Below are 15,837 nucleotides of genomic sequence, written 5' to 3'. Positions count from 1 at the left end.
ATAAACATGATGGATTAAAATGTACCATTTCCATGCCATAATCTCAGATTTAGAAATTACATTCGGCTTCTGAAATTCAACAGGTTTTTTTTGCTTTTAAAAATTGAATGATCTATTTGAATATCAAGACAGCATTGCAGACCTGCAATTGTTTTTTGGGGGGGGGGGGGGGGGGGCGTGCGGTGGGAGCATAACAGGGAATGCCATTTGTATGTTCACTGAATTTCCCCAGAAGAGTATTGCTTTAGAGAGTCCAGGTTAAGAATATTTTTCTAATGTAACATACTAAGCACTTAATATTGTACATCAAGACCTATTCAAACAAATTCCTTAAATGAGAAGGAATTGAGAACAAACTAATTTCCTATAAAGATCACAACTCATGAAAAGATTAATTCTCAAGTAGATGAAACAGCTGCAGGATACACCGAAGTATTTTGCGAATTAGACAGGACCCTGCATTAAAATTAAAAAACAAAAGATATTAACTTGTCCATTGAAAATGTTCAAGTACTAAAGAGATCATTACACTTCCATACAACAGAGTGGATAAAATCATTCACCTTAAACCTGAATTCTCAAAACACCATGTATGAAGAATTAAAATATTATAGCAGACTCAGTTGCTTCATTTGAAAGAAAGCAGTCTTCATGCTGAGAGTAATTTTTTCTTTGTAAAAAAAAGTTACTTTTTTATTATCCACCCTAAAATTGTAACAAACAAAAACCAGAAAAACGGTCAAACTAAATATGCACCAAAGCCTCAGAAGCTTTTTGTTCAATATGGATGTTATCTTGTCTTTGAATTTTAAAAACACACACTGCATTGACATATTGTCCCTGAGAGTCTGCGCTGTCTAGAAAGGAAAATTGCAGCTCACATATCACATATATCCTTAAATAGATCAACAAAAAACATACATCAGCAGAACACTCTCATTTCAGTCACTGACAAGCAATTCTATTTCAGAATACTGGTCTCAATAGCACAGCATATACTTCAAAATATTCTATTATATTTAACTGATATAATACTGTCCACAAACCTACATGTTTTCAGTTACAAAATAGTTATTTTTGTCAGTCAGCACCACACTTTGTTGATCCAGAAGTTAGACTGTAGTGTCAGGACCTTTTACGCAAGGCATCCAGTACAAGTTAGTCAGTAGATACAAATTGCTGTTGAAAGCCCCAGTTACACTAGTGCAGGTACAGTGCAGTGTGTACATTTATCAGAGTATCTTACAAATACAAATTACATTAATTAGTGACAAGTATTTTTCCCAATTGGCAATTAGATTTTTCTGTGCACTCTTTCTCCCTCTTCTCCACTCTAATTATTTGTTAACACGGTGGACAGGAATTGTGAAGTGCATCATTAATTGCTCAGAGAGACAATGATGGATTGAACAACTAACTTCTGCACCATTACAATTCTGTGATTAGTACTGATAGAAAGTTCAAACTGAATCAAAGGTGGAGTTGTAGAGTAGCTACATGGTAGTGTGATTAAAAACAGGACCAAAGGCTGGTCAAGAAAATTGTGATGCAAAGATGCCAGTGTTGGACTGGAGTGGAGAATGTCACAGGTCAAATGGTGATCTGACAAAGGAGCTTCACTTCGAAAGCTTGTGATTTCAAAGAAGTTGGGACGGGGAAATACAGTTGTTCACAAAAGAAACCAATTGCTGAAAATGTACAGCAATTTGATCAGCACCCTAAAAAGAGGCAAAACGTCACAGTACAAGATCAGTAAGATGTTGCTGTAGTAGTAACATTGAGACTAGTAATCTAAGAGTCCTGAGCTAATGCTATGGGGACACAGGTTCAAATTCTATCAGCAGCTTAAGGAATTTGATTAATAAATGTGGAAGTAAAAGCTTGTCTTAGTAATCAATATCATGACCCATTTCACAAATGTCTTTTAGAGAGGGAAGTTTGCCATCCTTAAGCAGATTGGCCTGAATCCAAACCTACAATGTAGTAGACTCTGAAACGTTCTAGCAAGTCACTTAGTTCATGGGCAATTAAGGATGGACAAAAATGTCAGCCTTGACAGTGACACACACATCCCTTGATAGAATAAAGAGAAATCAGTACCATATTTTAAGTTAATACAGATCACTGTGTAAAATCTATGTAACAGAGTTGCATCAAATATAGAGTTAAAAGTAATTCTTATTTCAGTACGTTCTTTCTTTGACTAACCTCTGTTTGAAATCTGTTCTGCAAATGGGTGGGTTACATCTTCCAGTGAGTAAGACTGGAAATAAATCCATTGTAAGAGATATGTTCAATGAAAAAAAAGTTAAAATACATGTTTGCAAATAGCACAGTGGTGAAATATGCTGGTGCTGTATAATCCACTGTTGCAGTGCAGGTATTACTAGTCAGGTCCAGGCAGTTTCCCACATGGAGAGCTCCAAGTCACAACTGATCAAACTTTTCAACAGATTGAAAAGTATAAAAATGAGGACAAGTTAACTGTTCACTCTTCAAGTGTAAAAGTGAATTAACTGATTTTTGGATTAAAAAGGTCATTTGACCCTCAGTTTTAGAGAGGCAACATGAGATGGAAGATGAAATGCACTCAAAGATGAGGAATGGAGGACAAGAACTCATAAATCCATTTTCTCCCATTTAAAGATGCACAAGTTGGAAATCAATTTGAATATGTACTTTCAACCTGGAGAGAGAGAAAATCAGTGAATCAAAACTAGTCCTACTGAAAATCTGTATTTTTATAAAGGAGGAAAGTACATTCTCAAGTAAAAAGCTCATAACTTTCCAGTACAAGTACAATTTTTGGAAAAACCTTTTGGGATTTGTATGTTACTGGCAAGACTGTATTTAGTGTCCATCCCTTCCCTTAGTAGATTGAAGTGGTGGTAATGGACCACCTTGGAAGCACTGAAGGTTTTGAATTGGAATTCTATTAGAAACAACCACCTGACTTGTTGACCCAAATTAGATGGCATTTGAGAAATCAGGGTCATATTGAGTCATTACTGGTCAGTCAGGCACCCCCTCTCATGTACCCCTTTGCCCCAGAACTTCCTGTAGCTCTGCAAGTCTATTTTCCTTAACTGTACAATCAATTTCATTTTGAAATAAAATATCTCCCATACAGGCCTGACTAGTTAAAATAGCAGAGAGTTCCTTCCTAAGAAAGGACATTAAGTGAACTAGCTGGGTTTCTAATACACACACTGACAATTTTAAGTTCATTTTACACATATCAGTCTTTCATTTGCAAGTTTTTATTTTTAAGATAAAAAAAGTGGGGGGGGTGATTTAAAATCTTGTAGGGCCATGGTTGGATTTGAACTCACTGCTAGTCCAGTAACAAAAAAAAAATCAATGTATTACATTGACACAGGAAATCAGATTAGATTAGAATAGATTCCCTACAGTGTGGAAACAGGCCCTTTGGCCCAACAAGTCCACAACGCCCCTTAAAACATCCCACCCAGATCTGGGCCCATACCCCGATAACCCACACACCCCTGAACACTACGGACAATTTAGCATGGCCAATCCACCGAGCCTGCACGTCCGTGGACTGTGGGAAGAAAGCAGAGCACCTGGGAGGAAACCCACGCAGACACGGGGAGAATGTGCAAACTCCAGATAGACAGTCGCCCGAGGCTGGAATTAAACCTGGGTCCCTGGATAAATATGTAAGTGCCTCCCAGATTTATGCAGAAGAAATAAGCTATTCTAGATGTTGATTAAAAAGGAACTGATTTTAAGAAGTGCTAAATCTCTGTGTCCCCTCCACCACTTATTCTTGATCACAACTTTGACAAAAGTCTGCAACCATTTAGATTAAGCAGGAAGACTGAAAAGGAAGCATCAAATGCAGTTTCACAAATTATATTGGCACTTGCTATATCTCTCTTCCCCCTCCCCCTTCCCAAAAATCTGGCAAATTCACCTAATCCAGACTAACCTCCATCAAATTAAAACCCTTCTGATGAAAATGCTACATGGCTGAAACAAAGTCAGAGAGTCTTACCCCAAGGTCACCTTGACCCCAGTGTCATTGCTTCAGCCAAACTCCCAACTGTGACTCAAGCCAGATTTGTCAACAAGGCCAAGACATCCCTGGGCAGTGAAATGTGCAAAAGGAGGCCAACAGGACCATGGTGACCGGTGTAAACAAGATTAGAGTACTTGGCACTAAATGCCAGTGCCAATAGTAAACAGTAGAACAAAAGTAAACTTAACTGCACTGTCATCATTATAGCCTGAAGGACCATGAATTCAGCAGGTATTTAAGAACGTAGCACGGTACAGGCCCTTCGGTCCACAAATGTTGTGCCGACCTATTATCCTAAGATCAAACTATCCTGCATACCCTACATTTTACTATCCTGTGTGCGCGTATCCAAGAGACTTTTAAGCGGCTCTAAAGTATCTGACTCCACTACCACTGCTGGCAGCGCATTTCACACACCCACCACTTTTTAAAAAAAATAATTTCCTGATCTGGCAAGAAAGCTGATACTACCTGGTTAGATGATCTCTCAAACAGTCCTTTCAACACTGGTGTAAGTTGCCAGGCAAGGACTACAGCATCGGTTTAATCTTGAGGGCTCTTGTAGCACCGTGGTAGTGTCCTTACATCTGAACCAGGAGGCCCAGAAACAAGTCCCATCTGTTGCAGCAATGTGTATTAACATGTCTGAACCAGTGGATTAGAAAAATAAATCTATTTAATACCAAGTGGGGTGTTGAATAGGACTGAAAATTCTGTGGTTTTGAGAAATATTCTTAAGACTCAGACCTGTCCAACTGTCCAAGCTAGGCCAGTGCAATCACATCCTCATAAAATGGACTGATGCAAAGAGTTAACAGGTTAACATGCCAGCAGTTTCATTGCTTCCTTTGGTTTGCACACTCCCCCACCATACCATTCAATTATTAAAAGCAAGCACTGCAACGACCCAACAAATAAGTATAACTGAGGCTTAAATAGAAAGGACCCAATGCATCTAAAACAATCCTAAACAAATTCACTTAAAATGAAGACACAGGAAAGGAGGGGAAAAGATGATAAAAAAGGTCCCAGATGATGTGTCCCAGTCGCAGAATGGAACGACTTTTATTTTGAAAAGCTACGCTTAAAAGCCAGCTTAAGTTCAAAACCTGTGCGGCGAGTTGCACAGCGTGTCCAAACCCATTGCTATTTGTTGGCTATCTGTCCCCCTCCTTCCTCTGCTGTTGACGGTGGTTTCACTTCCTCGCTGTGTCCTGCATGGTTTAGTAGTTGTACTGGCGGCGACACGGCTGGTAGACAAAGCTGCCACGGTGCTTGGTCCGTTGGAAGCGGCACTCCTTGGCCAGGTTCTGCCTCTGAATGCGGTTACGGCTCAGCTGGCGCCTCTCCGCCCGCTGCTTGGCTCGCTGGATCCGACGGACCTGACTCACCTTCTCCAGAAGGCCGCCAGCTCGACCTGCAACTGCTGCAGCAGCGGGAGCAGCCCATCTTTCCACCCTGTGCTGGGGGACGTTTCTACAAAAGATGGAAAAAAAACATGGATTTTAGCCTCTTGGAAATATTCCCAACAACCAATGAACATGCCAGCCCAGAAAGTGGACTTTTAAACCACTTACAATCAGCAATAATTGAAGCACAGACTATTTCTTAGATGGGGAGAAAATTCAGAAGTCTGAAGTGCAAAGAAAATTGAAGGTTCTAGTCCAGGATTCTCTCGAGGAAAACTTGCAGGTTGGAAGGCAAATGCAACTTTGGCATTTATTTTGAGAGGGCTTGAATATAAAAAAGCAGGGATGTACCTCAGACTTTATAAGGCTCTGGTCAGGCCACATTTGGAGTACTGTGCGCAGTTTTGGACCCCCTATCTCAGGAAGGATGTACTGGCCCTGGAGCGGGTTCAGATGAGGTTCATGAGAATGGACCCAGGAATGAAAAGCTTAAAATACGGAGGAACGTTTGAGGACTCTGGTTCTATACTCGATGGAGTTTAGAAGGATGAGGCGGGGGAATCTCATTGAAACTTTTGGAACATAATGGCCTGGACAGAGTGGATGTTGGGAAGATGTTTCCATTGGTAGGACAGACTAGGACCCGAGGGCACAGCCTTAGAGTAAAAGGAAGGCCATTTAGAATGAAGATAAGGAGAAACTTGTTCAGCCAGAGTGGTGAATCAATGGAATTCACTACCATAGAAGGCTGTGGAAGCCAGGTCATTGAGTACATTTAAGACTGAGAGAGATCGGTTCTTGATTGTCAAGGGTTATGGGGAGAAAGCAGGAGAATGGGGTTGAGAAACTTTTCAGCCATGATTGAATGGCAGAGCAGACCCAATGCTCCTATGTCTTATGTACAAAGCTCAATGCAAGTGGGAGAACACCTCACGTTCCTCCTAGACACTTTGCAACATTTAGGAGGCAACATGGAATTCAACAACATTAGAGCATGACCTCTGTCCTCCAATTTGCCTGTAGCTCAGCCATGTCCTGGTGCCTTGTTGGCTTTGCTTTCAGGAAAATACCCACCTTGATTACCCGTTTGGTTCACTTAGGAAAGGAAACTGCTGTCATTCCCTGGTCAGATCTAATATTTGCGCTTATTTCACATCTCAATCTTTCCTTTGTCACCATTAGCACTCCCTTTTGCTCTGGATATCCTCACTAGTAGTTCTATTCATCTCCCCCATTCACAATATAAAAACGCCAACTTTGGCCCCTTTCAGTTCTGAAGTTGTACCAAATTTAAAACATTAGCAGTAACTAAGGAGAGATACAGCTAGACCTGTGAAGTTTCTCCAACACTTAAAATTTTGTATGTTCAGCACCCACTGTATTTTACTTTAATGTGATGTTACTCTGATGTTTTTGCTTACAACTTCATTAACTTTTTATTAATAAAGTCTTTAGATAGTCTACCTTTTAAAAGATTTTGCCTCAAATCTACAAATCTGCTTCAATTTCAAAATCAACTTAAACTCCCCTCAAAATGTATTCACAAGCCATTAGGAAAAATCTATTTATTTTTCTCAGTGTAATTCATTACCCAAGATGAGACAGTTTTTTTTCCCCCCGCTCTTTCCATGTGGAGTCTTTGGCACTTGGATTGCCCGGATTCAATAGACGAGAGTTGTTTTCATTGAAGAGGAAACTCCAGGGAGGCATGATCGAGTTGTGAGAAATTGAGGGGCACAGGTAGGGTAAACAGGAAGAAGCTTTTCCACTTGGCAGGATCACTGACTGTGGGGCTTAGATTTAAGGCAAGGGGCAAGAAGCTTAGAGGAGATGTAAGAAAAATCTTTTCACTCAGAGGGTGATGGGTATTTGGAACTTATTGCCTTAAAGGATGTTACAAGCAGAAACCCTCAAACAAGTAGTATTTAGACATGCACTTGCCACGTCAAGGCCCCATAGTCTTGCGTGCTAATTGCTGGAAAGCTGAATTGTAATAGTTAGGTGGTGGTTTTAGATTAGTGCAGACTTGATGAGCCAAAGGCCCTTTTTCTATAGGCCTCTATGATTAACTTTTCTTCAATTATCTGCTCAGGAAGAGAGTCCTTCAATAGTCTTAAAGGCAAGTAGAGGATAATTTTATGTTGAGTAAAGGGATGAAAGGTTATGGGGGTAGATAGGAATGTGTGATTTGAGGTTACAATCACAACAGCAATGGTCTTATTGAATGACAGAACAGACTGGAGGGGTCAAATGGCTCACTGCCCCTTATTCGTACCTCAGGGTACCTTAACAGCAGATAACCCACACCACCCTTATCAGCCACAGTGAGGAGTAAGGTCATAAAAATCTCAAACGTAAACACCTTATCCCTGGGTATCTTCCTTGTGCACTGCATTAAAGCTCCTCTTTCCCATTTTCATCAGGTAATTGTCTAGCCAGTCAATTGTTATACATTTCCAGTTAGCTCCTTCTCCAGTGGGTTTAAGTTGCCCTTGCTGTGAAATCACAATGTCAGGAATTCTGGTTCCCAGGAATTTCCCAGTTTATTGCCTCCACTGGATTTGGGAAACCTACACAGTTCACAGCAATTTGTCAAATTCTTTCTATAAAGCTTGGAGACGGGAAGCTACATTACTTAAAAAGTACAAACATTGGAATTGTAGAATTGAAGTGCGACGTTTGTCCACAAATTCTATAGTAGATATTTGTAATTAACTTGTTCGGACTGGTCATGCAACACCTCAGATGGGACTTGAGCCCAGGTCTTCCAGCCTAGAGGTAAGGACACTACCCCTGTGCTACAAAAGCCCTCAAATTTTCAGTATAGTGAGTTAGTGTAATCACTGATGTACAAGAAGGATAATTTCAGCTCACTTTCACTGATACCTGAAAGCTAACAACACTTCAGAAAAATTGAAATTTGACATCAAGAAACCGAATTTGAAACAAAGCAGGATAGCCACCCAACAGATGGAGATGTGGTTAATCAGAACAGGCCTTCCCAAAGTGGGTCTCAGGACTTCCAACAGGAGTCACAAGTACCAATTCAACAATGGGTGACCCCCCTCTACCTGTCATTTACTGAGGGGTTATGACCATTTAAGGTGTGGAATAGGACCATTGTGGGAAAACTTCTGCGAAGTACTGAATTAGAATGTTGGCGTTGGACATCCCAACCCTAAAAATATCAGTAAGGCCTCAAGCCTTAAAACAGAAGTTCACCAACTTGTATCCTACTGTGCTTATAACAGGCCTTTCCAAAACAGGGCTTGGGAATGAGCTGTAATTTTAGGGTGAGCGTTCCAATCCACCTCCCCTCTCGTCTAGTAGATCTTCTAATCCTTCCTGCATCACGGAGGGGTTTTGACAGCTTCACACTTGAAATGGGATCACTTTTTTTGGGCATATAGAATGGTGAGCATGGGAAGCCTTTGGGAAGCACTGGCCTATGATGTAACAAAACATCTAAAGACAATGGCATGAGAGCATAATTGAACACAATGATATTTAGCCACATAGATTACAAGTTTGGACATAGAGGTAGATTTTAAGAAGGGTCTTAAAAAGGGGAAAAGGTATAGATAAGATATTCCAGACCCTGAATGCACAGCTGCTAAAGTGACCAAAATTGCAGTGCTCAAAGAGGCCAAAATTAGATGAGCACAGGTACGTTAGGAGGGTCACAGGGCTGGAGGTAATTATAGACAAATACTGCAATGGATTTGAAAACAAAGATGACAATGTTAAATTCACGATGTAATAGAATCATACAGCACGGAAACAGATCCTTCGGTTTGACCAGTCCATAACTCCAAACTAAACTAGTCCCACCTGCCTGTGCTTGGCTCATATCCCTCGAAACATTTCTCATTGATGTACTTATCCAAATGTCTTTAAAACGTTGTGACTGTACCCACATCTACCACTTTCCCTGGAAGCTTATTGCAGGCACAAACCACAGAAAAAGAAATTGTCCCTCGTGTCTTTAAATCTTTATCCCATCACCTTAAAATATACCCCCCTAGTCTTGAAATTCCCCACCCTAGGGAAAAGTCACCTTATCTATACTCCACATTATTTTAAACTTCCATAAGTTACCCCTCTACCTCCTACTCTCCAGTGTAGAAAAAGGTCCCAGCCTATCCATCCTCTCCTTGTAACTCAAGTCTTTCATTCCCAGCAATATCCTAGTAAATCTCTTCTAAACCCGCTCCAGTTTAGTAACATCCTTCATCGAACAGAGACCAGAACTAGACACAGTACTCCTGAAGATGCATCTGTTGCTTGCTGACTACAGTTCGCACAGAGTTATGGGCAAACAAGACAGTGCAAGGACACTGACAGACCATGGATGATCTAAAATTTAAAAAGAGGATAGAAATATGTCAGGACTGTATTAGAATAGTTAGTACAGAGGTAGCAGAGCCATGGGGGAGGGTTTAGGTCACAGACAAGCTGAACTTAGAGGGATCAGGAATAAACTAACAATCCTTTTTAGGGGTTACAATTATATCTCAGCTATGCAGACAAAGTTTAAATGGTTTTTTAATCATCTCCTAAATGTTGTTGAAAGATTAATCACAACACCTTCTTAAAAAAAAGGACCTTTCATTGGATACTGACAAGGTCATCATTTAATGCATGTCCCTGGAGTGAGCTGCCTACTTGAACCAATGCAGCATTGCTTGTATAATTGCACAACAAGTTCCAGGAATTTGACTCAGCCACAGTGAATAATGGAAAGTTCCCAAGTCAGATGGTATGTGGCTTAGGAGAGGAAAATTTGCAGGTGGCAGTGTTCTCCTGTGTATGCTTTCGTCCTTCAAGATGATAGAGGTCATGGATTTGGAAGGTGTTGTTGAAAGAGCCCTTGCAAGTTGCCGAATTACCTCCCGCAAACAGTACACATTGCCACCACTGAGAGTGCTGGTTGAGGGAGTGAATATCTGTTGTGGTGGATAGAGTATCAAACGGGCCACTTTGTCCTCAAAGGATTCAAACTTTGATGGATTGGGATACTGTACAGGATATTAACCTGTTAAAGGATCAAGAAGGTATTATTTAGGTGTGCACTTGCAATGTCAAGGCATACAAGGCTATGGGCCAAGTGCAAGAAGACATGATTAGAACAATTAAGTTTAGGCAATGCATCAATTTAAATAATTTCTCAAAGAATGGTAATGTTCTATAAACCTTCAACCATATTTCACTTAAGATATTAACAGTTTTAGGCCATTTCTGCTAAACCACTATTTAAGAGATGAAGTCACTTGTTGACAGAGGAGAATTTGTTATAGAGGAGGTGCAGACAGGTGAACGTTATAGAGGAGGTGCAGACAGGTGAACATTATAAAACAAAAAAAGTATTGGAGAAACTGAAATGTTCCAAAGAAGGATCATATTGGATTTGAAACATCATCTTTGCTTCTCTCTCTTCACAGTTGCTATCAGACTTGATTATCTCCAGCATTTTCTGTTTTTAATTCCAAATCTCCAATACCCAAGGTAGCTTGCTTTCAATTAAGTTGCAGTCAGGAATAATTCAGGGCCACAAGAAAATTCCAACAATCTAATGATTCAAAAATAAGCCTCACACAAACCAAGTTTTATGCCACACTGCTTCTGCAGGTTGTAGACTACAGAGTTATTGGGGAATTGCAATTAGCTTCAGTGGTTCACGCTCAGGAGGCTTTTGCTTAAAATAAAAGGAAAGCCTGGATTCTTGTTGCTACAATCTGTACTAAGTGTGGATGGCTAATTTCTCAATGTCTGGTTTCGGATGACGTCCTGAGGTTGTAAAAGATGTAACGTAATTACAAGTAGTACATTCTGGGAAATTGCTGGCATCTGAGTAATAGGGAAGGTGCCAATGTGGGCAGTAACCCCTGATTTGTGGTGCTGGCTTGAGGGTTCTCTTGAACAAGTCCGTATTTAGTTAAATGAGCTTGTATAGCACACAGTCAGCAGGCACTCCATATTCAATTCCAAAGTTACTGACTGTTCCCTGGTAAGTAAACTAAAGGCCGATTTAACACTTTCAGAAAAGATGAAAGATTTTCCCTTGTATTTCCCCACAGAGGCAACTATAAGACCACAGATTCATAACATGCAAGAACAGAAGTAGGCCATTCAGCCCATCAAGTCTACTTCACAATTCAATGAGATCCTGTCTAATCTGATAATCCTCAATTCCACTTTCCTGCTTCTATCCCATAACCCTCAATTCCCTTACTAATTAAAAATCTACCTATCTTTACCTTGTTAATGAAAGGCAAATCAGCCTATTCAGCTTCTCCCTATTGCTCAATCCCTCCAACACCAGCAACATTCTTGTAAATCTTTCCCGAACCCTTTCAAGTTTAACGACATCTTTCTTATAAAAACTAAAATAACTGTGGATTCTGTAAATCAGAGACAAAAACACAGTTTCTGAAAAAGCTCAGCACGTTCTGGCAGCATCTGTGAAGGAGAAAACAGAACTGAGTTAACATTTCAGATCAGGTGATCTTTCCTCAGAAGTCTGCCTCATGGGTTGTAAAAGATGTAACCTCATTTTTTTTAAAAAGCCCTTTTTGCAAAAAGTGTCATTTGGTACAAACACCATACAGATTGAAATGAATTCAACACAAAATGAGGAGTTGCACCTAACCAAGATGTTCTCTGGTGATAATCCAACATGTTTTTGCATTATTTAAACAACCAGATTTACGTTTGAAAAGTTGCTCTGTAGGGAAATAACAGACTATAAGACCACAAGATCATAAGAAATAGCAGAAGTAGGCTACTGAGCCCATCAAGACTATCTCACGATTCAAATGAGATCATGTCTGATCTGATGATTCTCACCTCCGCATCCTGCCTTTGTCCCATTACTCTCAATTCTCTTACTGATTAAATTAAAAAAAATCAGTCTGTCTCAAACATGAATTTACAGACAGCTTCAACAATCCTCCAGTAATTAATTCCACAGATTCATTACCCTGAGAAGAAATTCCCCCTCATCTCTATTGTAACTGGACAATCCCTTACTCAGGTTGTGTCCTCTAGCCCTAGGAGTCTCCCACATGGGAAACAATCTCTGCAACTCTACCCCATCAAGCCCCCAAAGAATATTATCATTTTCAATAGGGTTCAGTCTCATTCTTCTGAACCATAAAGAGTACAGCCCCAACCTCAACTTCTCTTCATAGAAGGAAGTCTCTACACCTAGGGATCAACCTGGTAACCAGTCTCTGGGTTGTCCCCAGTGCCAGTATGTCTTTTCTTAGGAGATCATAAGGGTGGGATTTAGCAAAGAGAGACAAAGCTTGTGTGCAGCAAAAAAAACAGCTGAACTGTGTTGTTAATTTCTGTATGCTGTATACAATTAAGGGAAAGCCAAACATCTTTTGTTAAAAGTGAAGAACTATGGATGCTGGAGGTCTGAAACAAAACCAGAAAGAGCTGGAGAAACTCAGCTCGTCTGGCAGCATCTGTGGAGAGGAAAACAGCTAACATTTTTAAAGTCCAGTGACCCTTTATCAGGATCTTTATTATGTCAACAGCTCGAATATAACATTCCTTGAAACTTAATAATTATTTCAAAACAAAGCTAAAGAAAGGACTGAAATCAGGCATTAATTTCTGAAGGGACAGAATTAAAAAGTAGAGATGTTATGTTTAACTTGTAAAGAATTCTGATCTCTCTTCAAAAAAGGACATCATAAAGGCAACAGGAAAATGCAAACTAAATGACCAGCTTTATTTGACCAGAACTAAAAGGTTAAATCTATCAGAAAAGTTGAACGGACTGGGGTTCTTTACTCTAGAAACTCTGATTACCCAGAGTCTTGGGGGGTGGATTCTAAATCTATGTAAATGTTTGAAGTGGAGATGGACAGTATGGTGGCTCAGCAGTTAGCAGTGGTGTCTCAGCGCTAGGAGCCTGGGTTCGGTTCTACCCTTGGGTGATTGTCTATGTGGCTTTCTATCAGGTGCTCTAGTTTCCCCCACAGTCCAAAGAACGTGCAGGCTAGGTGGATTGGCAAGTGTTCAGGGACATCCAGGCTAAGGGAGGGTTAGCTGTGAGAAATGCAGGGATACAGTAGGGGGCGGGTCTGGTGGGATGCTCTTCAGAGGGTTGATGTGGATCCGATGGGCCAAATGGCCTCCTTCCACACCACATTTGTATTCTATTCTACTGATAAATTCGATGCACAATAGATTACTTAATAGCTTAAAACTGAGAGACTCTTGTTCCCAATTACAAATGTAAAAGGTCATTGATACTTTATACTGAGCAGGGAGAAAAAGAGAACAGAGAATGCGTTTCTTTAAACAACTAGTTAGGCCTCTTTCCCTTCCATATCTTACCCATCATTGATTTCCTCGCTGGTATCTTCCTCCAGAGTGATGTGGGTGTTGCTGGCAGCGTAGACGGACATGCTTGGGTGCTCAATGAGCAGGTTCTCCAGAGGGCTGCTCTCCACTTGGATGTCATCCTGGCCTTCTGCAGTAAAACAGGGGGGAGGGGTGACAAACCAACTCTCTTCCAAAGTGCAGGGTAAAGACTGTGGAGGACTGGAGCCACTTCCACAGCGACAGAGACTCTCAAGAGAAGAGGAGGCTGATAGAGGGGATGCATCAGAAAGGAAAGAGCTAGACTCGGCAACATTTGCCTTCACTTCCACTTCTTCACTTGAGGGGGGAGTGCAATCATCTAAATTTGGGGGGGGGGGGGGGGGGGGGTGCAGGTGAGGGATACATGCGACCATCCAGTGACATGAACCGTGGTCATAACAATTTGAGTGAGAATTTAAGGAAAACCAAATCAAAAGAATCATGTTGAAAGTGGGTAGGTGGAAAATAGAGGGAGGGAGTGGGAAGAAAGCAAAACAAAACATAAAAAGACTGATTAGTCATTTTTTCAGAATGACAGGCCTAGTCCAGCATTTTCAAAAGTTTACACGTTGATCCTCCTTAAGAGCAAATTGCTAAAGAGCAATTTCCTCCAAAGAGCAATTTTCCACTTGTAGCAACGTCAGGGGAGTTTTCATAGCCTCAGTGAGAAGGCACAACATTCACTTCTTGGCAAAGAACAAGCTTTGTTTTTATGGGCAATGGGGGGGGGGGGGGGGGAAATGGGGAAAACAAAATTGAGATCTTATTGGCTCGCCAGAAAAGCTGAACTGAGCTGAGAGTAGGGTTAAAAGGAACCAAAAACTAAAAAAAAGCAACCAATCTGGATGTGCATGAATTACTTGGGAGGAGAAAGAAATATACCCCCACCTTCCCCCAATTCTGGTGAATCTCATTTACTAAAGAATACAATTATCACCATAATAACAATGCTAAATCATTAACTCTCCTTCACAGAATTATTACACTTATTTTATTAACTATTTAGTTCATTTTCAAAGGTTCTTTTTTCTAATCAATATTTCAAATTACCACCTCGTTTTTGATGTTCCCTTAAACCATATTCCATAGTTCTGCATAATTAATGATTCACATTCCTCACAGCACTTCAAAGCTCTACATTGCCATGCTTAGTAGCATCATTAGAGAAAATTGGGGGTTATGTTTAACTTCTAACAGCCATTTGACTGAGGGAGGAATTCAGAAGTCAGTTTGTATTTAGTTTAGATTTATTTGTACAGTCAAACTACTCCCAGTGTCAGTTTTTGTATTTCCTAATCAAGCTGTTCAGAAGTGTTATGACACACTTATGGAGCAGGTAGGTCTCGAATCCAGGCCTCCTGGCTCAGGGGTAGGATCATTGCCACTGTGCCACAAGAGCTCTTCACCCCAGTGTCTCAAACAGGTGCTCAAATAATGAATGCCTCCCATCAATTTATTCCTGCTGTACAACAAAGTGTGGAGCTGGATGAACACAGCAGGCTAAGCAGCGTCCCAGGAGCACAAAAGCTGACGTTTCGGGCCTAGACCCTTCATCAGAGGGGCCTAGGCCCAAAACGTCAGCTTTTGTGCTCCTGGGATGCTGCTGGACCTGCTGTGCTCATCCAGCTTCACACTTTGTTATCTTGGATTCTCCAGCATCTGCAGTTCCCATTATCATTATTTATTCTTGCCTTTAATTTGCACAATATCTAAGGCACTCCCTACAATTTCCTCCTAAGGAAAAACTTAGACCAAGCTGTTTCTTCTTTTTGCTTATTCATTCCTACAGAGCAATAAAAAGTCAAGTCGCTATAGCCCTACCAGGCCATAGGCCTGCTCTGCAAGAGAGACAATTGGTGGTCATTTATCCAGAGGGTCACCATGCCTCAGGTGAGGGGAGAGGTCAAGAAAGTAACCTCAACTAGTGCAGACTTTGAACTCACTCTGTCAGCATCACTCCACCTTACAAACCAGCCATCCAGCCAACTGAACTAACTGACCCTACGG

General features: G+C 40.8%; 1 protein-coding gene across 4 annotated transcripts in view; it reads right to left on the bottom strand.

Moving 5' to 3' along the window:
• Window positions 1-890: 890 nt before the first annotated feature.
• Window positions 891-15,837, bottom strand: part of LOC125461196 (tumor protein p53-inducible nuclear protein 1) — a 39,768-nt gene continuing 24,821 nt past the window's right edge. For 3 of the 4 annotated variants that reach the window (XM_048549683.2, XM_048549685.2, XM_048549684.2), the window contains exons 3-4: window positions 13,804-14,149; window positions 891-5,518 (exon numbers count right to left, since the gene is read on the bottom strand). In XM_048549683.2, coding sequence (XP_048405640.1) covers window positions 5,266-5,518; window positions 13,804-14,149 — 599 coding nt within the window. In that variant the 3' untranslated portion in view covers window positions 891-5,265. The remainder of the gene's footprint in view (window positions 5,519-13,803; window positions 14,150-15,837) is intronic. The other variant, XM_048549686.2, reaches the window with a different exon arrangement.

The sequence above is a fragment of the Stegostoma tigrinum genome, chromosome 19 (assembly GCF_030684315.1).
Source record: "Stegostoma tigrinum isolate sSteTig4 chromosome 19, sSteTig4.hap1, whole genome shotgun sequence".
In the NCBI taxonomy this organism is placed as follows: domain Eukaryota; kingdom Metazoa; phylum Chordata; class Chondrichthyes; order Orectolobiformes; family Stegostomatidae; genus Stegostoma; species Stegostoma tigrinum.
This window is presented reverse-complemented; position numbering and strand designations above follow the sequence as displayed.